The sequence below is a fragment of the Sceloporus occidentalis genome, unplaced genomic scaffold, assembly GCF_023333645.1.
Source record: "Sceloporus occidentalis isolate IW3139 unplaced genomic scaffold, rSceOcc1.0.p SCAF_2, whole genome shotgun sequence".
Lineage (NCBI taxonomy): Eukaryota > Metazoa > Chordata > Lepidosauria > Squamata > Phrynosomatidae > Sceloporus > Sceloporus occidentalis.
Genome location: NW_028316982.1, coordinates 222095499 through 222119294, shown reverse-complemented (window position 1 = coordinate 222119294; position 23796 = coordinate 222095499). Strand labels below are relative to the sequence as shown.

Genomic DNA, 23796 nt, shown 5'->3' with positions numbered 1-23796 from the left:
TAAAATCATTTAAAAGACATACAAAAGTTAAAGAAATAATTAAACAAAACACACACCCCAGTGAGAATCTCTCCTGCTTGCCTATTAAAAGCCGGTTTCCAAAAAAAAAAAAAAAAAAAAGGGGGGGGGGGCTTTGACTGCCAGCAAAAGGAAAGCAGGGGGCCAGACAAGCCTCCTGTGGAAGGGAGTTCCAGAGGGTGGGAACAGCCACCGAGAAGGCTCCATCTCATGTCCTCACCAAGCACACCTAGCACAGTGGCAGGAATGAGAGAAAACATTCCCCTGTAGACCTTATAATTCTGGTAGGTTCGTATGGGGACATACAGTCTGGTCTTAAAGTACATGTAGTACTGTTTTAGCACAGATAATATTTTTCTCTGGCAAAGGTGTACAGTGTGATACTGTTTGGAGAACAGTCATTACAGATGGTACCAGTGCATGATGGTCAGTAATTTGTCCTTACAGAATCAACTTGATAGCATATTATCAACACGGAAAGAAGAATACATGCAGATACATGTAATGACCATGTACAACCAGATTGCCCCCACACTTTTTGACTTTGTCAAAAGGGGAAAAAAAACCTACAGAATATAAATTGACTAGATTCAGCTAGGCACAAAAATAGATGTCGAGACACAATAAGTAAGTGCTTCAGCAGCAATTTGTTGTGAAGGTACTAGAGAAGAAAAAGAGATTCCAAAATAGAGTGCTACCAGAGGAAAGCTTTTATAGCACAAGGCAATCTTCTTAAAGAAACTACTTGAACAATATGAAGTCACTGCAGATTAAATGGTACTTTTTATGACATGCTGGCCTTTAGTGAATGTAATGAAGCAATTTGGTAACGTCTGTTTGAGTACTGCCTTACATCTTGGAAGGCTGTAGAAATCACTGTTTCTATGGAGATTGCTGCAGGGTAAATTGACACTGCAGAATGAATATACAGATGAACACATGGAAGGTGAATTTCCAAATAATATAAGTGGGGATTATTAAGTAAGGGCATGTATACACTACCATTTCATTGCAGCTGAGGCCAAAAGATGTATATTGCAGACTGGGGCAATCACTTTTGCCACAATGTTCTTGGCAAAGTATGTATACATATATAAGTATAGCATTGGCGCTGCTGGTAATCTCCATATATGGCATTATTCTCCCATGTTTTGTATACCATAGCTTAGTGCAATCTTACAGCCCTTCTTTTTTTGTTTCCTTCCATGTGGGAACTTTAAGAAAAGAGGGTGACACATAAAGCGGCACAGCTTATTTGGAAGGCACAGAGTGTCATTGTAGAGGTGGCAGGTGCTAGCAGTGCGCTAAAAAGAGAAAGAAAAAGGCAACATGCCTGCAGTGGGAAGAAATGGCAGATAGTAAAGCTGGAAAATTAAGGGTAAGGGAAGAACAGCCAAGGCTAATTGCTGCTGTTATGCTCTGTAGCTCCATTGGTTTCTACAGTGTCATTATTGCTCTTCTGAACTGTTAAGACACTATTACTAAAAGCTGAAAGCTGTTTCAAAAACATTTGTAATGCCATGTACAGAAGAAAATCCAGTATTTTTGTATTATGCTCAGGATGTTTTTCTTTCACAATCCAGTCTTAGATACCCCAAACAGTTGAATCATGTTTTTACTCAGCTTGAAGTTTGTTCATCGAAAATTAATACATTATCTAATTGGAATGGAGTGTTCTATGTAATTTCAGAAAAGCCTTTATTAGCCAGTAATAAATCCTGAAGTAAGTTAATGATAGTGGAAGTTCAACTCAATGTTTTATGGCAGTGGTCCTCACACTTTTTATCTTTGTTACCCCCTTTACATCTACATGCGGATGTCATGCCCCCTCACACTTGCATATATTCATTCACACTTTCACGTATTTTCATAGTTTAATATTTTATAAGGAAGTAACATGGTTCAAATTACAACAGATTTATTTAAATACATTCTATATTTAGCTCAATGTGTAAAGTTTACACATAAAAAAAGTTTGGAAAGAGGAGGAAGGACAGGGAATCAGCCCTGCTTCCTTGAGCAACTCTTGCACCACCCTGGGGATCCTGCCTCGTAGTTTGGGAATCGTTGTTTTATTTCTTTCTTGACCCCATTTTGAATTATATTTGCATTCCAAGTAATTGGCAAGTAAGGAGTGTTTTAAAAATATTTTCTTATTTAAAAAAAATAAAGTAACATAAAACTTTAGCTTGTGATTCCTCTTGAGTTAAGAAAATATTATTTAAGCTATCTCAAATAGGCTTAAGACTGGACAAACACAAAGGCTTGGGACGATAGCTTTCCTTGTTGTCTTGTCAGGACAGCAAGATCAGCAGAATCCCCCACCCCTCATCCCCCACCCCTCTCTCTGGTTCTATAGAGTAATTGAAAGTACCTAAGAGGAACCAAAAGAAAGTAAGAATTATGCAGTATGACTTTCGTGTGACTTTGCTGATCCATTACCAAACTTTTTCAATCAATTAAAACAATAGGCACACAACTGTCGGTCTGTAAATAGGACAGAGACAAGTTAACACTTCATTTCCTGACGAAAAAGTCATGTTGCGGTGTGGTGACTATTATAATAGTGTATTTATTTCTATCCCATCTTTTTCCTGTCTGGGACTCAAAGTGTCTTTGAACACATTAAAAAAAAGTACACACTGTTGTTGTTTTTTTAAAGTGTGTTTGGGGAATGGGGAGGGGGGAAGTGAAGAAATTGTATACCAAGAAAGTGTTTGTTTTCTTCACCGACAACTGCTTATAATATCTCTGCAAGGAAGCCTGTGGAACTGTTTCTCAGGTTAACTTTTTAAGTTAATGTTAGAAAGGAGAAGGAGACCAAAGGTCTTAGATCGGATCTACAGGAGACATGAGCTACAGGAGATTTAACATTTACGCATGACATTATGCCTCTGCACTGTAAAATCAGAATATAAGGACATTTCAGAGTGAGAAGAAATCATGGTTAAACACAGAACAATGCCACTTCCTTGAATTCAGAACCTGTTTCCTCAAAAATGAGTCAGTGTTTATTTTCAGCAAATATGATCTGTGCCAAGTTTTCTTGTTTGCACAGGAGGAAAAAATGCAGAAGATATTAAACAAATACTCATTTTAGGGTCTTAATTTTATAACTGGGCAAACTTTAACAGGCCTGTTGCAAATAAGGTGTTATGAGTTTGATTTAACAGTTTGACAAATGTTGGTGATTTTTTGAAATAAAGTTCATATCATGGTAGTGTGTATACTTTCCTATGTCTAGTAAAAAAATAATGATCGTGTTTTATATATAAAACAGGATAATAGTGCTTGGGAGTAAGAAATCTGCTATACTGATTCTTGACTTGAAATGAGAGTGCTGTTGTGGTGGCATTTTTGCCTTTGCTGAAAAAATGGAGGGCCAGTTTGTGTAAAAGATAAAATTGTGGTGTAGGATGTAAGACAGTAGTAAGACTGTGTACATTAAATACAAATAGGTTAAACGTAACACACTCAAAATGTAAAATTACATGAAATCGGAAGCACAGAGTATAGACTAAACATTGCTCTAGTCATACATGTTATTTTCTATTTGTAACATGAAACATGGTAATCATAATGGAAGTGTCATTTTTATCTATTCAACTTGGATAATTGCTGAGAATTATTTGAACTCCTGTTCTTCCAGTGTAGTATAGTGGTTTGAACATTGGACCATGACTGGAGACCAGGATTCAAATCCCTGAGCAGCCATGCAAATCTACTGGGTGACCTTGGGCAAGTTACATTTTCTCACTCTTAGAGGAAGGCAAAGACACTCCCCCTGAACAAATCTTTCCAAGAAAACCCAATGATAAATTTGCCTTAAAGATACCATAAGCTGGAAATGACTTAAAGGCACACTAAAATAACAATTCTTCCTTTGTTTTAAACTGAATTGCTAAAATGGTTAACTGCTTTTTGTTTCTTTTCTTCCCACAGTATCTCTCTCTTTCTGGCTTTGCTTCGCGAATGAAGATTCAGGAAGGACTCATCCCGCGCTTTGTACAAGCGCGTTGGTGACTAAAAAGGCCAATCCGGGACAAACAGGTCTGGTTGCAGAAAGCACAGCAAGAAGTCTCCTTGAGTGATGTTTCCGGGTTGTGGTTCTTTCTGCGTTGTCGTTTCTCTTCGAGACTCGTTCGGCGTGAGCTTTCGAAAAAGGCTACAGCATCGTGGATAGTGCGTCTCCATGCCTCCTGGTGCGAGGCCAGGGCGGACCATTGTTGGTGATCAATTTGGCCAAACCTGAGATGTTGTTTCAGGGAGTCCTTGTATCTCTTCTTTGAAGCGCCCCTCTTAATAAATAATAATAAAACTTTTATTTATATACCGCCCTTCCATTGATCAGGGCGGTGAACAACATAATAAAAACAATACATACAATAAAACAAATTAAAACAATCATAAAACCCCCGGTCAGCCCTCCAACTTGCCGTCAGCAAAGAGAGAGAAGCCATCTAGGACTTCACTCGGGGAATGCAGTTCGAAATAGGAGGGTCTTTAGATCCCTCCTAAACTGAGCCAGGGAGGTGGCCGAGCGGAGCTCTGTGGGCAGCGTGTTCCAAAGGGTCGGGGCAACGATGGAATACGTCCTCATTGTAGAGGAGAGTTTGGCCCCAGGAACCCTAAGTAATTGCTGCCCAGAAGTTCTGAGGGTGCGGGGTGGAATGTATGGGGAGAGGCGGTCCTTCAGGTATCCTGGGCCCAAGCCATGTAGGGCTTTATAGGTAATCACCAACACCTTGTACTGTGCCCGGAAGCGAATAGGCAGCCAGTGCAGGTCTTTAAGCACCGGTGTAATATGGCTGGTCCTGGAAATACCAGTGACCAGCCTGGCCGCCATATTCTGTACCAACTGTAGCTTCCGAGTATGATACAAGGGTTGCCCCATGTAGAGCGCGTTGCAGAAATCCAATCTAGAGGTTACCAGAGCATGTACCACCGTTTCTAGGTCCCTCTGGGCCAGGTATGGGCACAGCTGGCGAATAAGCCGAAGCTGATAGCAGGTGTTCCTGACCATCGCATTCACCTGAGATGTAAGGTGAAGCGACGAATCAAGAAGCACCCCCAGACTGCGCACGGAGTCCTTCACAGGAAGCGTGATCCCGTTCAGGACAGGTGGAACCACCGCCATTCCTGGACCAGGGGAACCTATCATGAGTACCTCCGTTTTCTCTGGATTCAGGCTGAGTCGGTTTTTCCTCATCCAGCCCATTACTGACTCCAGGCATGCCACGAGAGGAGAGACGCCATCCTCGGTCACTGCATCAGTCGGAGACATAGAGAAGACTATTTGGGTGTCATCAGCGTACTGATAACCCCGCGCCCCATGTCTCCGGATGATCTCTCCCAGCGGTTTCATGTAAATGTTAAATAGCATGGGAGACAGAATGGCTCCTTGAGGGACCCCAGTTGTGAGGCCCCTCTTATCGGAGCTCACGTCTCCCAGCTGCACCATCTGGAACCTCCCAGAGAGGTAGGACCGGAACCACTGGAGCGCAGTGCCCCCGATTCCTACCTCAGCCAGGCGTTCCAGAAGGATACCATGGTCTATGGTATCGAAAGCCTCTTATGCTGACCCGTGGCGAGTTCACCGTAGAATACTATTTTTGGAAGGTGATGGTCCTTCATCCTAGAAACGTGTCCTGTCCAGCGCAGCTGCGTCCTCAATAGCATGGCCTCAATGCTGGTGATCCTTGCTTGCTCAAGCAATATATTCCAGTGCCTACTTGACAAACTATCAAAAATTTTGTAGAGCATCTTCATGTTGGACTTGTGTAGGTGTTGTGATTAACCATGATAATCTCTAATATATTAATTAATCTAATGTAATTTATACTCTAGTGTCATTTATGCATCCTTGCAACACTGAGACATTGATTACAGTTTGTGTACCTTTTATATATGAGGAACTATAGCTAAACTCAAGCCAAATCACTTAAAGACTTCATGACTAAGAGGAGAATTGGGGGAGAGTTGATGTCAGATGTCTTATGTTCAAAATCAGTTGGATGTGGACTGTCATTGTCTCAACGTCTGTGTCTAGGTATTGTAAACAGGTACACATCTATTTTACACAGAAATTATTTTAGGCACAAATGCTTGGCACACTGATCTCTGTTCAGCAGATAGAGGGAGAATGAAGATGGGAAAGGGCCTGATTCCTGGTCCAGAGCAGAGAAGGCAAAATGTCATGGCTCTGCAGACTCCACACATTCCTCTGCAAACGTTCAGCATATCTCTTTAGAAAAGCTCATATCTATTACTCCTTTGTTATAGACAACATATCAGAAGACTTTTCAGAATGTAATTATTAATGTTAACACTTGTCTGAGTCAGAAAAATTACCCAAATTTTTTAAGCTGATGAAACTATTGTTATTCTTGTTTTGTAGTTTGCAATGTAGCATGTCAGTTGGGATGGAATAGGTCATCTGTCACTGCGTCCACACTGCAGAAATAATCCAGTCTAACACCACTTTAACTGCTGTGGCTCAATGCTATGGAATTCTGGGATTTGTAGATTTGTGACATGTTCAGCCTTCTCTGTCAGAGAGCTCTGGTGCCACAACAAACCACAGTTCCCAGAATTCCAAAGCCTTGAGCCATGGCAGTTAAAGTGGTGTCAGACCAGGGTTATTTCTGGAGTGTGGATGCAGCCTGTGAAGTTATTGTGTGTGTCTTTACTCAAATCATTACTCATATAAATAATGGCATGTACTATCAGCCATACAGTTGTGTAAAGTATAAAATTGTTTGCACAAATAGTAATGGTAATGCACACTGGGATAAAAAGAACAAATAGCAAATTAAATTAAGAAGTACATAAAACAAATTACAGAAACTTTAGTTTTTTTACAAATGGCCCTACACTGTTTTGTTATTGTGCTTATCTGTTAAAGTCCAGTTAAAAAACTGTTCCAAGTGAGGAAGTCTTTCTTTCTTTCTTTTTGAATTTTCATGCAGCTGAAAAATGTTGCTGTTTGATTTTATACACGTCAACAAATTTATACCTTATCTGTGCGTGTATACTTTACAATAAGAATTCATTGGGTTCTCTTGATAAATCATGCATGTTGTTCTGTCCCCTTCAGCTTTACTGAGACTTTCATTTAAAATTTTCACAGGAATGTGTTCTTTTCATTCAGATACATTCTCAGATATAGCTGATCTCTTTTAATCCAGGTATTTGCTTCCAGTCAATTCACTTTATCCTGACTATTAAATGTGTCCAGTGATAAACTTTCTGCTGGTGCTGGATAGCTTCAATGGACAGGCATGTGATTTTAAAACTCTTGTAGCATTAAATGCTGGGGTGAGGGGAGGCGAGAAATTGAAACATAAGAAGCTTTAAACTTATTTTCCATCCAGGCTCTGATTTAGGAGTATAAATAGCTATCAAAGGTTTTCCCCTCTTGCCTGAGATTCAGAAGAAAGCCAGGAGAAAAGAGATTTGCCACAGAAGAGGGGTGCTTTCTTTCTTTCCCCCTGGCAGAGTGGTAGCTCCCATTCAGAACTATGTTGATTCACACAGTGAGTTGTGAGGAGGAGGATAGCCAGATAACGGGAGAGAAGACTTTAGGTGCCAGTTGATTTCTAGCAGGGAGCCTTATTTATTTCATTTTCCCACTTTCCCTCACCGTCCCTTTTTTGCTTGTCTCCTAAAGGCTACAAAAATGGACAGGGTATTCTTGGGCTGGACTGCTTTTTTGTGGGTAACAGGTAAGGATCTGTTTTTCAGTTTCATTTTAAAGTTTATAACTTTAGACTTAATCAACTTTCTAGATCTCACAGGGAAGTGCCTGTTCTCATGCTGTGTATGTGGGTTTTTTGTTTACTGATTCTGCATCAGAGCTTCAAGGTTTTTCTGCAAGAGAGAGATGTGAAGAAGAAAACATGCTGAGCAAATGAGAAACACTGTGTATGTGTGTGTGTTACCACACATATATATGTGTACACTTGTGACTTCTGCTTTATTCGCCTTTGCTGCAGACAGTAAAGCGAGAGATGTTTTCACACTACATTTATATGTAAATAGAAATTGATCTTTATCTTCCTTTTTCTCCTTTCCCAAACCTCTTCCTGCATTACTGCAACCAGAAGTAGGCAGCCATAGTATCAAGAGGTGCAGGAACTACAAAGACTGTGGAGGTGATTGTATTTTCCACAGGGCATCACTTCTGGAGTTCTTCAGAGTTGGTTGTGTATGGACAAACATCTTCTGGAAGTGTTGGGGGAAGGGAGGGGGAGAACTGGCAAGGTAGGCAAAAATCAGGATTTTTGTGGGTTGCCAGGCAAGTGTCTTCTGAAGAGTGTCCCACACATATTGCTTGATAATTAATATTGCTAACCTACACCTGTTCTCACAGTCATTAATGCACATTAAACAGAGAAAAAGACTGTGGAAGAGAAATATACATATGTGTGTAGGGAAGGGAAGTTCAGGATATCCAAACATTATCGCTTAATTGTCTATTTCTGTGTTACTCAGCAGACATGCTTGTGGAGAGGTTTTGTTCAAGTGAGGCTTCTGGGCTAGGGAGCCACTTGTCCAGTGCAGGAGAGTTTGCTGTTTCTTCCTTGCCATTGTACATGCTTGGTATTTTGAAGACTGTATGGCATCGAAATAAACTTTCCAGTATTTGGATCCCAATTTATCTATAGGCTGCTAGTTTTGCTGCTGAAAAGGGTTCTCGCTTCCCTTTCCAGGACCACTGTTGTTTTATCACCCCACAGACCTATTTCCAGGCTGCTGGAACTGCAGCATGTCAGCTGAGGCTAGACAGTCCTGCACTTGCTCCTCCTTTCTATTTGAATTTTCAGACCACAGCTGTAGCTTGTACATGGGGGAGGCTAAGGAGTGGTATATGAAACCAGACAGTGTGGGACTCACCTGAGGTGTCCTGATCACCATGGATCTTCTCAATAGCATTGCATAGTATAGTATGTCCATGAACTTGGCTGGCAGGAATCAGTGTCAAAAAAAAGAGAGAGAAGCCAAGGTAGGGTGAGCCTGTGACACAGTCTCTGTATTGTCCAGCTGCTGACACAGGCCCTTGCAGTGGCCATAAGGGTCCCTCCTCTTTATCCTCAAGGAAGTACTCACTTTTACAAAGCAGTAGTACTAGCAATTTCTGGTAATAGCTTGTGAGAGAAGTGGCGGAGAGAGACTTAAGGGTTTTCTGATGTGAAAAGGCTACAGTGTTTTGGCTCTGGAAGATTTATGATTTATTGGTTGGATTAACATTTCTGGCTGCCCCTTTGTTCATAGATAAAGTTGTGCTCCTTGTTTTCTCAGTGAAAATAATTTTTTAAATTGCATTTCTCCCTTCTATACTTAAATCATCTGGCTTTGCTGCTACCATGTCTCCTTTCATTTGTGTGTGTGTGAGCAATGGCACTGTGCAGTAATTTCCAAATATATGTGACTAGACACTGGGATACTTTTCACATACCACAGTGAAAGCAAGTGATCATAGTTGCTTTTCTGCAATTTTTCAATACCCTGTAAGAATTATGTTCTGCATGGACATGTCTTCAGATGTCTCACCACCAGAGTACAAATGGAGAATGAGATGGAATCATCTGGGATCCCATCAAATTAGTACTTCTATGAGCAGAATGTCAGTGCTTCAGTCATTTTTGTAGGGTTTTGGGGGGAGGGGTTGGGTAAGGTTTGACTTGGAGCCGAGTTTAACCAGAGAGGATTGCAGGATTCCTTGCTGCTGTAATGTTGAATGAAGTTGTATACATAGATTTAAGGGGCAAAAGTTAGAAATTTGTTTAGGGTACAATATAACGACAGATGGCAAGACTGTTCCCAGTCACTTTGCAATGCAAAATAGAAAATAGCCCTGTCTAGTTGTACCCTCGCACACAAAGGCCCATGACCCACTGTAGGAGCTCATACTTTCTTGTATCTTGGCTGGGTACCCATTGTAAAGAGAATGTGGAGGTGGTAGGCTTATGGTTTTTCTCTATGTGAACCAAACTGCTTTTTGATATTGCCTAGGTTGCTCCTCTCTTCTCATTCTGTCAAGAAATGGTCAAGTTACATGGTTGGCTCTTTCTGCATTTTTCCCCCTCAAGTTTTCTTTGTCTTTTTGGTCTTGGAGCCAAATTAGATGCAGCATTATTCATATAATAATAGTGTGAAATTTCAAAGAAGTAAAAAAATCAGGGAAGTGTGAAAGAAGGACATGAGATGGAAGCAGAAAAAGTATAGTGGGCAGAGGGGAGTGGGAGGAGAAGAAAATAAAGACAGCAATTGTGAAAATGAAGAAGAACATTTTCAGATGTAACAGTGTTAATAACATTGTTTTCAGTTTTTTACTTTTTCATAATGCGACTTCCTGTTTGATTTCAGACAAGTTACATACAATAGTTCACAATACTCACAGATGAAAACTCTGTTTGGCATATACCTTTGTAAGCCAGAATCCATGTTGCCAGATGCATGAAGTGGTCAAGGGTTAAGGATTTTTCTCTGAAGGGGGAAAAACATTTCCAAAGAACCTGGGGAGCTATCTTGTTCCCCTCCTGTATAGCAATTAGGAATGAGTTCTGAAGTCTTATATCAAGTATCCATCTTTTACCCAAGCTTGCACTTGGCAAGACTTCTAGGGTTAAAAAAAGCAAGCCATTTATAGCATGCACTGGACTTTTCTACAGAAAAAGGACAGTAAGCAGTCAGAGCTCTTGCATGCCCCAAGTGGCTACAGTAGTGACATACTTAATTAATCCAACAATGTTGTTAACCTGCCTAGTCACACATAGACCCAAGTAGAATAATAGAGTAATAGAATCATAGAGTTGGAAGAGACCCCAAGGGCCATCCAGTCCAACCTCCTGCCATGCAGAAAATCACAATCAAAGCAACCCCGAGAGATAGCCATCCAGCCTCTGTTTGAAGACGTCCAGAGAAGGTGATTCCACCACACTCCAAGGGAGTATGCTCCATTGTTGAACAGTTCTCACTGTCAGGAGGTTCCTCCTAATGTTGATGTGGAATCTCTTTTCTTATAGCTTGCATCCATTGTTCCAGGTCCTGTTCTCTGGAGTATCAGAAAACAAACTTGCTTTATCCTCAATGTGACATTCCTTCAGATATTTAAACAGAGTTATCATATCACCTCTTAATCTTCTCTTCTCCAGGCTAAACATACCCAGCTCTCTAAGTCTCTCCTCATAGGGCATAGTTTCCAAACCCTTCATGATTTTGGTCTCCAGCATCTCAATATCCTTTTTGAATTGTGGTGCCCAGAACTGGACACAGTATTCCAGGTGAGGCCTGACCAAGGAAGAATAGAGTGGCCCTGTTATTTCCCTTAATCTAGACACCATACTTCTACTGATGCAGCCTTTTTAGCTGCTACATCACACTGTTGATTCATGTTCAACTTGTGATCTACTAGGACTCCTAGATCCCTTGTATCTTCTCTCAGTGACTCTTCTTCCTGTCCACATCCACACATAATTTTATTCACATATTAAAATTATATGCTGGTTTTCATTTTAAAAGATCAGGGTTGTTACCCAAAGAATAGATAGGGGGGGCTGTGGGTCCCCGCCAGCTCCAAAAATACTTCATATGTTGGATAAATGAGATTTGTGAGAGGCTTAGGTAACCTTTGAACCATGTGCATCAATATATATCAGTACTAACTGGGAGAACCCCAGGTTCTGGGTGAATTAAAGCTTTATTTAGAAAATATGCCAAGTGCAATCACACACACAAGATAGCAATCTAAACAAACACAGCATACAGAGCTAACTGAAAAGGAAACATGGAAAGGGGATAGCAGAGTTTTTAGGGGTTTGCATAGCCTTTCCCCCGGTGGATTGCAGCCTTCCCTCTGCTCCACATTCATAGACCGACGTGTGAGGAGAGCCATTGAACACCATTTTTAACTATTTTTTTTCACCTGAGCAGCAGATGGGCTTTGCAGTACATGCCTGCTTGATCGCCCCCCAGACAGCCCAGGGAGCAATGGGGGAGGCAAAGGGATTTGGGGGAATGGAGGCTCCTTCCAGAGGAATTATGGGAAGAGACAGGAGAGCCTGGATGCCCAGGGATCTGTGGGGAGGATCGAGCCTTCTCTTCTCTCTTCCCCAAAGAGTCTCTCCCCACTGAAGCCCGTTGCCTTCTCCTCCTTGATCTGATTTGGCAAACACACACGCACGCACACTATTTAGGTAGATAGATAGATAGATAGATAGATAGATAGATAGATAGATACCTATATGTTTGTATGTGTGTGTTTATATATATATGTGTGTGTGTGTGTGAGTGTGTGTGTGTGAGAGAGAGAGTATTCATATATAAACGTGTGTGTGTGTGTGTGTGTGTGTATCTCCAGGGATCTGAGGGGGGGATCTCCTTCTCTTCTCTCTTCCCCAAAGAGTCTCTCCCCACTGAAGCCTGCTGCCTCCTTCTCCTCCTTGATCCGATTTGGCAAACACACACACACAATACACACATGTTTATATATGAATACTCACACACACATGCATACACACACACACATATAGGTATATACACACATACATATTTTTTTGTGTGTGTGTATATATATATATATATATTTCTAAAGTAAATTATAAAGTAACAACTTTTTTAATTTATGAAAAAAAACTCATCTGTAGTTCAAAACCCACTGTAGAAATAATACAGTTTGAGACCCCTTAACCTTCCCTGGCTCAGTACTAAGGAATTATGGGAACTGTTGTGTTTGTGAGACTTTTATCCTCCTCTGCCAGAGAGTGCTGGTGCCATAATAAACTACCATTCCCAGGATTCCCTAGTACTGAGTTATGGCAGTTAATATGGGGAGACACAGAAGAGCCTCGGATGCAGCCGATTTTCATTGGCTGCCCCCCCCCCCAAAAAAAAACAAACCCAAGACTTGTGACGTCTGAAGCCTAGGCGCTTGATTGACAGCTTGCGGACACAAATGGAGCAAGTTAATCCACTTTAAAATAAAGCGATTTAAAATAAATGGGAACGAAAACAGGGTTTAAATGAATCGAGGTAATTTGCCCCTTTTCGTAATGGAAATGATGGAAAAAATTCAAATTATTCCCAGAACATAATCTGAATCAGAATCACGCCAATATAATCTGTTTTATCTGCCAAGTGGGAACACCCCCACAACAGAGTCCACAATGAAAAGGAACAGGCTGCTTATCTGTAACAGTGGTTCTTCAAGTAGTCATTTGTGCCTTTGCACAAACCCACCATACATCTTCTCTTTTAAGTTCCTGTAGTTTTACCACAGACTTCAAAACTGAGGCAGCAGTAGTTTAGTGAACTAGGAGATGTGCAGAAGGCAGGAGGGTGCAAGGTATTCCCACCAAACTACTCAGCTCTAGAACTTTCTGGACGGGGTTTCTATACAGGCACAAAACTCATTTGTGTGAGGACACAGATGACCACTCAAAGAATGAATTAAAGGTAAGCAATCTGTTCTTCCACATGACAATATAGAACAGAGATTCACAGCTTTTGGTCCTCCTGATGCTTTGGTCTTCAGATCCCACATTTCCTGACTATTGGCCATGTTGGCTGGGGTTTCTGGGATCTGAAGTCTAAGCCCAATGGAGGACCAAAGATTGGGAACCAGTGATAAAGAGAACCAACATAACAAGCAAGGAAGCAAGGATTATAAGTAACATCATTATTATTACTATTAACCAGTGGAAAGTCAAGTGCCAGGTAGTCAGAAATGGCGCAGTTTGCAGCAAGAACCAGGTCGAGACAGTGACCAAGATAATGAGTTGAAGAGTTAGAGTGTGGCTGGAGGCCAAAAGAAGCTAGCAGAGAATTAAAGCGGGATGTTTTCGGGTTATTGGAATCATCAACGTGGATATTAAAGTCACCTAGGATCAAAGTGGGGACTGAATCTGAAAGAAAGAATGTCAGCCATGATTCAAAGTCTAAGAGGAACTGGGTGGCAGAACCAGGAGGGCGATAGATGACTGCAACCCGGAGCTGTATTTGGTAGAGGAGAAAAGAGTCTAATAGGGTGAAACTCAAAGGAAGAGAAATGATAGCTGGGGGGAAAAGATAGGACTTGAAACTGTAATTACCAGTAATGTGTTAGAGTATCTGATTTTTAATGTGCTACCAATCAGTAATGTAATAGTAGTAGTAAATATTTTTTTTTTTACTTGATGAGCCACAGGAACAAATTAGTTTTTAAAAAAGTATCATTTGTATGCTAGCTTTTAAAAGTAACAGTCCAAACTCTGCAACGGGCATCAAATATCCTTTCAGCATTTCACAAAGAAAAATTCTGAATATACTCCTCCTGATAGTGTCAGTACTAGACTGTTTTTTAAATTAAAAGTGATCCCATCATCATATTCAGACTGAAACTGTTAATAAGTATCAGCCTGTTGTATAAATTTATTCCTACCAAATATCTAATGTCTTGCAAAAGTATCCCCCAACTAGTCCACATTCTGTTGTGCTACAGCTTAGAATTGGCACTGTTACCACTTTATATATACACTGTACTCAACACTGTAAAGGTGCAAAATATTGTCAATGTGGCACAGACGTTAAACAAAAACAATTTGGCAGTTTTTTGTTGCATGACTATTCAACTCCCTTTGCTGTGACATGACTATAAAATGTCTAATGGAGTCCACTAACTCCATTACACGCCAGATGTGTAAAGCTGATAGAGACTTATTCAAGAAGACCAACAAGCATTAATTTGTTTCTGTTTATTTCTTTGGGTCATCTCCACAGCATTGATTATTGTGCGTATATCACATGGTAAGGGTGCTAATTCAATTTCAGTTCCAGGTTGTAACACAACAAAAGTCAAAGGGTTGTGTGATAACTTCTGCAAAACTGTGTAGTGAAAAAGCCTTCTATTTCTAATAGCTTCATCCACAGGATCAGAAACAGTCAGTCTATACTACAGTACACATTACAGATGCTGACACAGAACCATAGAACATAAGTCTTTTCCCTGATGTGTAGAAAAACACAACTAAAGCACTCCTGAAATATGCCTATCCAACCTCTGTTTTCTTCAGTTATTCCTCATAAGGCAAGATTTCCAGAACTTTGATCATTTTGGTTGCTCTTCTCTAGACATGTTTGAGCTTTGGTCATCATAAACACGTTGGATAATACGTGGGAACTCTGAAAATCAGTGTTTCTGTTGTGAAACAAACTGCTATTCCTGGGGACCTCCTAGTATACCAGAAAGAACTGTGAGACCTGAAATGCAGGCATAAATCTATGCACTCCCAAGGTCTTAAACTGGAGAACTTTCAGCTACTTCAATTTACAAACAATAATTGTGAGTTTTTCCAGTCCTGGCACTGATAGAAGGGTTTCTGGCTATGTGGAATCCATCTTCAGCCCTAAGACAAGTGTCATCATATAGCCCCCCGCATTCCTCACCTTTATGGTGCCTTGTCCTCTTTTGCAGCTATCACATCCGGTCACGCTGGTCAAACCCAATATTGTCTGTATTCTAGACTGAATTCTTATTATCTACATTGGTTCAATGCAGATTCAAACAATCATGTTTCTCATGTGCAGTGTTTTGAAATGATCCTTATGTGTTCGTTCACTTCATGAATTAATCAAATAGAGGTGGTAGCCATGAGCAGGTGAAAGATTAGCCTATGAAGGGCTCACAACCACATGAAATATTTTCCAATTTTTATGTATCGTAACAAAAACTTTATAAAAATGTGGAATGTGGTGCTGGAAGAGAGTTCTGCAGATATCCTAGTATGCCAGAAAGACCAAAAAATTGACCTGAGAGCAAATCAAGACTGAAATGTCACTAGAAGCCAAAATAACTAAACCCAAACCCAAAACCAAAACCAAAAACAAAAAAACACAAAAAACACAAAAACAAAAAACCAGGTTTGAAAGAGATTCTTGCACGTGAAGTTCATATTGGATCCGAATCCATCACAATCCATGTCGGGGCTTGCACAAGGAAATGCCCCATACACCGAGGTATCCAGATTCGGGCTAAAATCCGTCTTTTCCCAAAAGACTCGGGTTGCGTGAAATTTGAACTTGCTCTCGATCATGATCGGGGCAAATTAGGGAGGGATTAGGGTCAGGGGGCGGGCAGAGGTCGGAGCATTCCCTCCCATCATCAGAAAGGAGGAGGAGGAGGAGGAGGAGGAGGAGGAAAGAGCCGAAAAAAGGGGAATCGCTAGATGCAAAGGGTGACAGGAGGAAAGGGGGAAATCAGGGGTGACTTTTGGGCTGCAGAAGGCTGTCAGAGAGAGGTGGGGGTGGAGAAAGTGATGAAGGAGGAGCAGGAAGAAGAGGAGGAGGAGGAGGAGGAGGAGGAGGAGGAGAAAGGGGCTGTGGGAGGAAGGGAGCCATGGAGAGGATTCTAAAACGGAGCAGGAGGAGGAGGAGGATGAAAGAGCTGGGGGAAAGGGTCAATGGGCATCCCCAAGGAAGGAGAGGGTCTGAAGGGAGGAGGAGGAGGAGGAGGAGGAGGAGGAGGAGGAGGATTTCCAGGGGGAATTGGGTTGCGGGGCTACGCTGGGGCATGTAGGGAAATCAGGCTGCTTGTTCTACTTTCATCTTGCTCCTGGATTATTTTCAGAGGGAGGTGGGGGGTGGTGGAGAAAGCTCAAAGGGAGGTGAGGGTCGGAAGGAAGGAGGATTGCCCAGGGAAGTAGGGCTGTGGGTCCAAGCTGGGGCATGTAGGGAAATCAGGCTGCTTGTTCTACTTTCATTCCCTCTTGCTCCTGGATTATTGTCAGAGGGAGGTGGGGGGTGGTGGAGAAAGCTGAAAGGGAGGAGAGGGTCAGAAGGAGGATTGCCCAGGGAAGTAGGGCTGTGGGTCCAAGCTGGGGCATGTAGGGAAATCAGCCTCTTTTGACAATTTATGCGCATTATTTTTTGGGTGCTTGCTTGTTCTACTTTCCTCTTGCTCCTGGATTATTATTATTATTATTATTATTATTATTATTATTATTATTATTTGTGTTATATGAGGATGCTACAGGAATGCCTGCACTGCATTTCCATTTTATTCCCGATTGATGTCATGGGTCTACTTTAGTTGGAACTGACAGGTCACACTCTCTCAGCCTCAGTGGAAGGCAATGGCAAAGCTCCTCTAGCGGGAGGAAAAGGGTCAGGTCAGGTCAGGTCAAAGGCAGGGCACGAATGGAGCCCACATCAGGCACCCCCCCCCCTTTTCATATTTTTTTAAAATTTATTTTTGACCAAATATGCGCATGATTTGTTTTCTTGAGGCAGATTTATAGATAGATAGACCAGGGCTAGCAGCTTGTTCACTTTCCCTTTCATCTGCTCACTTCCAGCATAGGGGAAATGTTACAAATGTTGCAAAGGGCTAGACATACAATTGGAATGTTACAATTTTTGCTCTTGTCAATTAGACAAAATGATACATGCTTTTGCTACTGAATTCAGAGGCAGCCCTGAATTGCTTTTAAAAGCAAAAAAAAAAAAAAAAAAGAATGCATGGCAATTGCATCCTTTACTGGCATTTCCGAGGTGAGGAATTTATTATTATTATTATTATCATTATTATTATTTCATGTGTAAGAGGCATTCTGGGGGGCAAGGAGTGGGGGATGCATTAGCTTGCATGGGATTGAAAATGGGGACAGGGGCAGATCTGACCCAAATGCCCACATATACACACAACACACAAAAAAGAGGTTTTTAAAAAATTGACACTTGGGACATTTTGTGCATGGCTCTTTTAAAAAAAAGGAGGGGGAGGACACTTCTGATGCCCCTGCAAAATGTCACCATGACGATCGCTTGATTGACAGCAGGCACCTTTGGCAGCAGGCACAGAATGCATTTGATTTAAAATCCGAATCAGCCCAGTTCCTTCCAGATTTTTGATGCCAGTCTGAATGGGGCCTGAAGCTATTATATATTGGACATATCACAAAAATCCATGACTCATTTGAAAAGACAGTAGTGCTTGGTAAAGTGGAAGGCTGTGGAAAATGTGGGGAAAAACATTACAAGTGGATTAATTTAATAAAGGAAGCCATGGCTCTGGGCTTGGGAGATCTGAACAAGGCTGTTGATGACTAGGGTTCATGAAACTCTCTAATTCTTAGGGTTGCCATACATAGAAGCCAACTTGATGACAACACAACAAAACAAAAATGCCACCAACCCCCTCCATCTTCACTGAGGTTTCATCTTTTTTGTCTGCATCAATCTTCAGATCTTTTACTTCTTATATTTACTTTCTCCTGTACATCCCAGTACTTGATATATTGTTACATGATAATCTTATAATTAATCTTATTTTCTTTCTCTCACATCCTACCTTACAATCTCCCCAAGCAATTCCTCATCATTTCTCAACATGAGGGATCTCACCTTCCTTCAGAACTGTGAGCTTGTTCTTTGTGTTGCCTTTTTTAGATGTGTAAATATTTGAGGAACAGAGGGCTCATTTCATAAAAGTCATGAATGCATCAGTAGTACCATAGATCCATTTAAAACCACAGCTTCTATTCACCTGTGATACAGACTTGTGGGGGCTGTTGAAATGATATTCATTACATTGTCTAGAGACATTTTCTAAACTGTATGTAAAAGTAATACTGAATATCTTCCAACCCGTACTTCTCACACTTTGTCCTATGAGAAATTGTCACTACTTTTTAACTCTTATTCCTCTTTTAAAAATAGTTTTACAGGTTGAGTATCCCTTATCGAAAATGTTTGGGACCAGAAGTGTTCCATATTTCAGATTTTTGTTTTGTTTTTGGAATACTGATATTTGCATATACTTAATGAGACATAAAGAAGCTGGAGAGAAACCGAGGATCTGGGAAATGGCAGGAATCCACACCTTTTGCAGTTCACAGATCCTGTCTCTCTTGAGCCACATCTTTCTCTCTCCAGTCTTGTATATACAGTACAGGAGGTGTCTGAAAGGTTACCACAGGGATAACTGGCTTGTGGTGGCCAAGCATTCACATCGACATCTTTTTGATCCTTCACTATTGGCTCTTCCAATAATTGTGAAGCAGAATCTACCAAGTGTTGGATTAATTCATCCACTAATTTAGGTCCAAAATTATTCTCAAACTTTAAATCAGTAAGATTTGGATTTTGGAGCATTTCCAGTTTTGGAATTCTACCTAAAGAATACTCAGCCTGTATAGAGATTTTTTTCCCTTAGCCAGTTCAGGATTATTATTATTATTATTATTATTATTATTATTATTATTATTATTATGTTAGCCAGTTCAGAAATGTCTGCAATTACGATGGAGATTATAAATATTAGTGAGCAAATATGCTATAATATTCAATATCCTGTCACCTTAAATTTAAACCTAATGTATTTTTATTTATTGCATTTATTAGTTGTCTAATTGTCTAGTCTTGAAGGAAACAAAAAACAATGGAAACATAGTTTAAAACAGAAGTCAACAGTTCAGTAAAATATCATAATGAAGTGCAACACCAGTACAAAAAATAACAACACACAGAAGTAGCAACAACTCTTCTTCATTGAATTCTTCATTGAATTCTTCATTGATTCCACTGATTTCAGCAAGAATAAAATACCTTTAGTGGCTTAAGTCTTCACATCTCCCATGACAATACTGGGTCTGTCCCGAGTGGTATCTGGCCACAGTGATGCCGCTGGGTACATCCTGAATGTTGTTTTCCATAGTTTTTTGTGGGTTTTTCAGGCTATGTGGCCATGTTGTAGCAGACTTTCTTTCTGACGTTTCGCCAGCATCTGTGGCTGGCATCTTCAGAGAATGCTTTGCCTGGAAGAAATTGGGTGTATATATACTGTGTGAGCAAAGCATTCTCTGAAGATGCCATCCACAGATGCTGGCGAAACGTCAGAAAGAAACTCTGCTAGAACATGGCCACATAGCCCGAAAAACCCACAAAAAACTATGGATGCCGGCCATGAAAGCCTTTGACTTTACATTGTTTTCCATGTTGGGTGGGGTGGGGTAATGATGATCTGGGTGTGGAGCAAGAGTACTTATGTATAGTTTTATGTTCATGAATGGAAAGCTACCCACAGGAGTTTAGATTTGCTGGGGACTCAGAATCTTTGCAGAAGTGTGTGTGTGTGTGTGTGTGTGTGTGTGGGGGGGCTCAGTTAGGATGGTTGGCCTCAGGAGGCTTATGGATCTGATGACTCTTGTGGATTTTCATATTGCTTTGGCTGGAAATGCTGTCAAAGCCCTGGCTGAGCTCTGGAATGAAGAAATGGTCTGAATGGAGGACATAGTTGGGCCTGAGCACCCTGTTTCATGGAGTAGAGCCAAACTAGTCTCCTGGTTTTCCAGGCTGCTGACAGAAGTGAAACAAGTGAGAAAATTACAAGAGCAAGATTGGCAGAAAACTCAGAGTGGGACCAATAGAACACAAGCTAAGGGTCTACTCTGCAGCAATGTGGGCAAAAAACAAAAAACAAATAAACAAGCAAACAAACAAATAAACTTCTTTACCACCAGGGCTGTGGAGGTGATACACCAATCCTTTGACTCCTGGCGCCAACTCCTCTATTATTCTACTATGTGATTCTGTCTCCTTCATAAATGGCAAATGTATATTTGTTACTAAAACACATTTGTTATAGTAAAATGTAGCACAAGACTACCACTTGAATAATCAGGCTAGTTAGATGGATAGAACATAAAATATATTTATTTTATTAAAATTTCTGAACAATAAAAGTTTCCTAAATCCCCATAAAATAAATTTGCAATAAGCTAAGCTTTTAATAAATTAATGCATTTAATAAAAAGATATAAGTATAAAATAATGTTGTAATGTTGTTAGTTTTATTTTTAAGCCAGAGTTGGAGTTGGTACATTGCTACCAATGAAAATCCAGGCCACTTGACAGCCCTCTGTGACTAGCATGGCAACCTTTTTTTTTAGTTTGTGCAGCCTGAGGAGGTGAACAGAATTCTTGGAAAGTTGAGCCCCACCACATGTGTATAAGGCCTTTTCTGGCTTATTTGAAAAAGCCATAGGGGGACTGGCAGAGCAGGTAGAAAGAGTGGTCAGTGCCTCACTCAAACAAGATTCTGTCATGCCTAAAGGAGGCAGCTATAAGACCATTGCTGAAAAAGCCCTCCCTGGATCCCATCATACTGAATAGCTGCTGGCCAGCTTTCACTATTCCGTTTTTGGGCAAGGTACTGAAGTGTGTGGTGCCCATACAGCTCCAGGAGTTTCTAGGTGATATGGATTATCAGGATCCTTTTTATTCTGGTTTCAGACCTGGTTATGGCACAGAGACAGCACTGGTTGCTGTCTTTGATGGTTCTGCAGGAATTCTCAGTGGCCTTTGATACCATTTACTTTGCTATCCCTCTGTGTTGCCTCACTAGAATGGGACTTGGAAGTAATGTTTTATAGTAATCCTATTTCTTCCTGAATGGGTAAAACCAGAAAGTTGTTCTAAAAGACTCTTGTTTGATTCCTTGGCCACTGACCTGTGGGATTTTTTCCCTTCCATGCTGTTTAACACATATATGAAACGCACAGTTTATCCAGAGTTTTGGAGTCTAATGCCATCAATATATAGATAAAATCCATTTCTTTTGTTTTCCACATCCAGCCATGGAAGTTGTCTTCTAGTTCTAAACCAAGACAGCTTGTCATCTATAACAGACTGGATGAGGGAAAACAAATTGAAACTTAAACCAGACAAGGCAGAGGTGCTCCTGGTCAGTAGAAAGGCAAACCAGGGAATAAGGATTCAGACTGAGCTGGGTTGGGCTTACACTGCTCCTGAAAAAAATTGGCAAACAGCTTGGATGTATTTCTGAATTGAGCTCAGAAGCCAATATGCTCAGGTTTTGGTGACCAGGAATGCATTTGCATAGTAAGGCTTGTGTCCCAGCTGTGACCCTTCTTGAAACATCATGTCTGGCCATGGTGACAGTGCTTTAGTCACATACTGGTTGTATTATTGTAATCACTCTACATGCTGCTGCCTTTGCAGTATGCTCAGACACTTCAGCTGGTCCAAACTTCAGCTGCAGCCAGATTGTTAACTGGGGTCAACTACAGGAAGTTCACAACTCTTGTAACAGCTCCACTGGCTGCTGGTCTGTTTCCAGGCATAGTTTAAAGCACTGGTTATGGCCTACAAAGTCCTATACAACTCAGGTCCAGATTATTCAAAGGACTGTTTCTCTCTTTACAAAACTGCCCATGTTTTGAGAACTCCTGTGGAGGCCCTTCTTTCTGTCTCACCTCCCTCACTAGTACATCTGTTAGGAACATGGGAGAGGGCCTGGTCAGCAGCTGCTCCCACATTCTGGAACTCATTTCCTAAAGACATTAGACTTACATATTCCTTGCTATTCTCCCATGGACAGGTCTTTTTTTTATTTCAGCAGGCTTTTGAGTACTGGCTGCTCAGGAGGAAAGGATTTTTCATGTGCTGTGTGGTTTGTTATTCTCTTTAATGGTTATGCTTTTAACTGATTTTAATTTTATTGTTAGTTTGATAGCTTAATTATATTTTAAACTTTTGTATAATGTAATTTTTTTAGATGTGATTGTTTTAACATCTGTAAGCTGCCTTGAGTCCAGGACTGGGTAAAAAGCAGTTTGTAGTTATTATTCAACCATCTTGAAACGGTGGTACACGCTCTGGTAACCTCTCGTTTGGATTTCTGTAATGCGCTCTACATGGGGCAACCCTTGTACCATACCCGGAAGCTACAGTTGGTTCAAAATATGGCAGCTAGAGTGGTCACTGGATCTTCCAGGGCCACCCATATAACACCGGTATTAAAAGATCTCCATTGGCTGCCCATTTGCTTCCAAGCACAATACAAGGTGTTGGTTATCACCTATAAAGCCCTAAATGGCTTGGGCCCAGGGTACTTGGAGAACCGCCTCTCCCCATATAATCTGCCCCGCACACTCAGATCGGCTGGGAAGTATTTGTTGACAGTCCCAGATTCTAAATACGCCACAACATTGCGTAGAGCCTATTCCATCTTGGCTCCTTTGCTCTGGAACGCGCTTCCCAGTCAGCTCTGCTCAGCCACCTCCCTTGAGCGGTTCAGGAAGGAATTAAAAACCTTCCTGTTCCAAACAGTTTTCCCCTAACTTTCTCCCTTTGTAGCCTCCTTCCTCCCCCTCACCGTTATTATCTTTGTTGTAAACATCTTATGCTAGTTGGATATTGCTATTGTGATTTTAATGTATAATTGCTGTTATTGTGTATTGTGTTTTTACTCTGTTACTGTTATTGTTGTAACCCGCCTTGATCTACGGAAAGGCGGGCTATAAATAAATATTTTATTATTATTTATTTATTATTTATCTATGACTTGATTTTTTTTAATTTCAAAAAGCAAACCATGATTTTACCATTTAAGGCACACTATTTTACTATGTGCTATTGCTTACAAGAAAGGAGAAACTTGTAAGAGGTGGTTTAAAAAAGATTGGGTGGGCTGCATTTGGACATGGGACCTTGGCCAGTCTTGCTGTAAATCTTTCTGGGCTTTCTCCCTTAGTTCTTTTGATGCTTGAGGATATTTTTTTGTTAATCTATAATTTTCCAAGCACATCTGCTTATCCCAAAAGCTATGCAGAATCATAGTGCAAAGCTGTGGTAAAAGGCTGCTCTTTGGACCAGTGGGGATCCTGCACTGGTGTCACCCAGTGCAAGGGGTAGACTTCTGGGTCGGACTTCTGGCAGGACATCCAGGGCTGGGGAAACAGCTGAGTGGGCCAGGGGATGTGCTGCACAGGCTGGAGAAAT

General features: G+C 41.0%; 1 protein-coding gene across 2 annotated transcripts in view; it reads left to right on the top strand.

Moving 5' to 3' along the window:
• Window positions 1-7597: 7597 nt before the first annotated feature.
• The window catches only part of ILDR2 (immunoglobulin like domain containing receptor 2), a 69042-nt gene continuing 52843 nt past the window's right edge, over window positions 7598-23796 (top strand). For both annotated transcript variants that reach the window (XM_089512241.1, XM_089512240.1), the window contains exon 1: window positions 7598-7742. In XM_089512241.1, coding sequence (XP_089368367.1) covers window positions 7697-7742 — 46 coding nt within the window. In that variant the 5' untranslated portion in view covers window positions 7598-7696. The remainder of the gene's footprint in view (window positions 7743-23796) is intronic.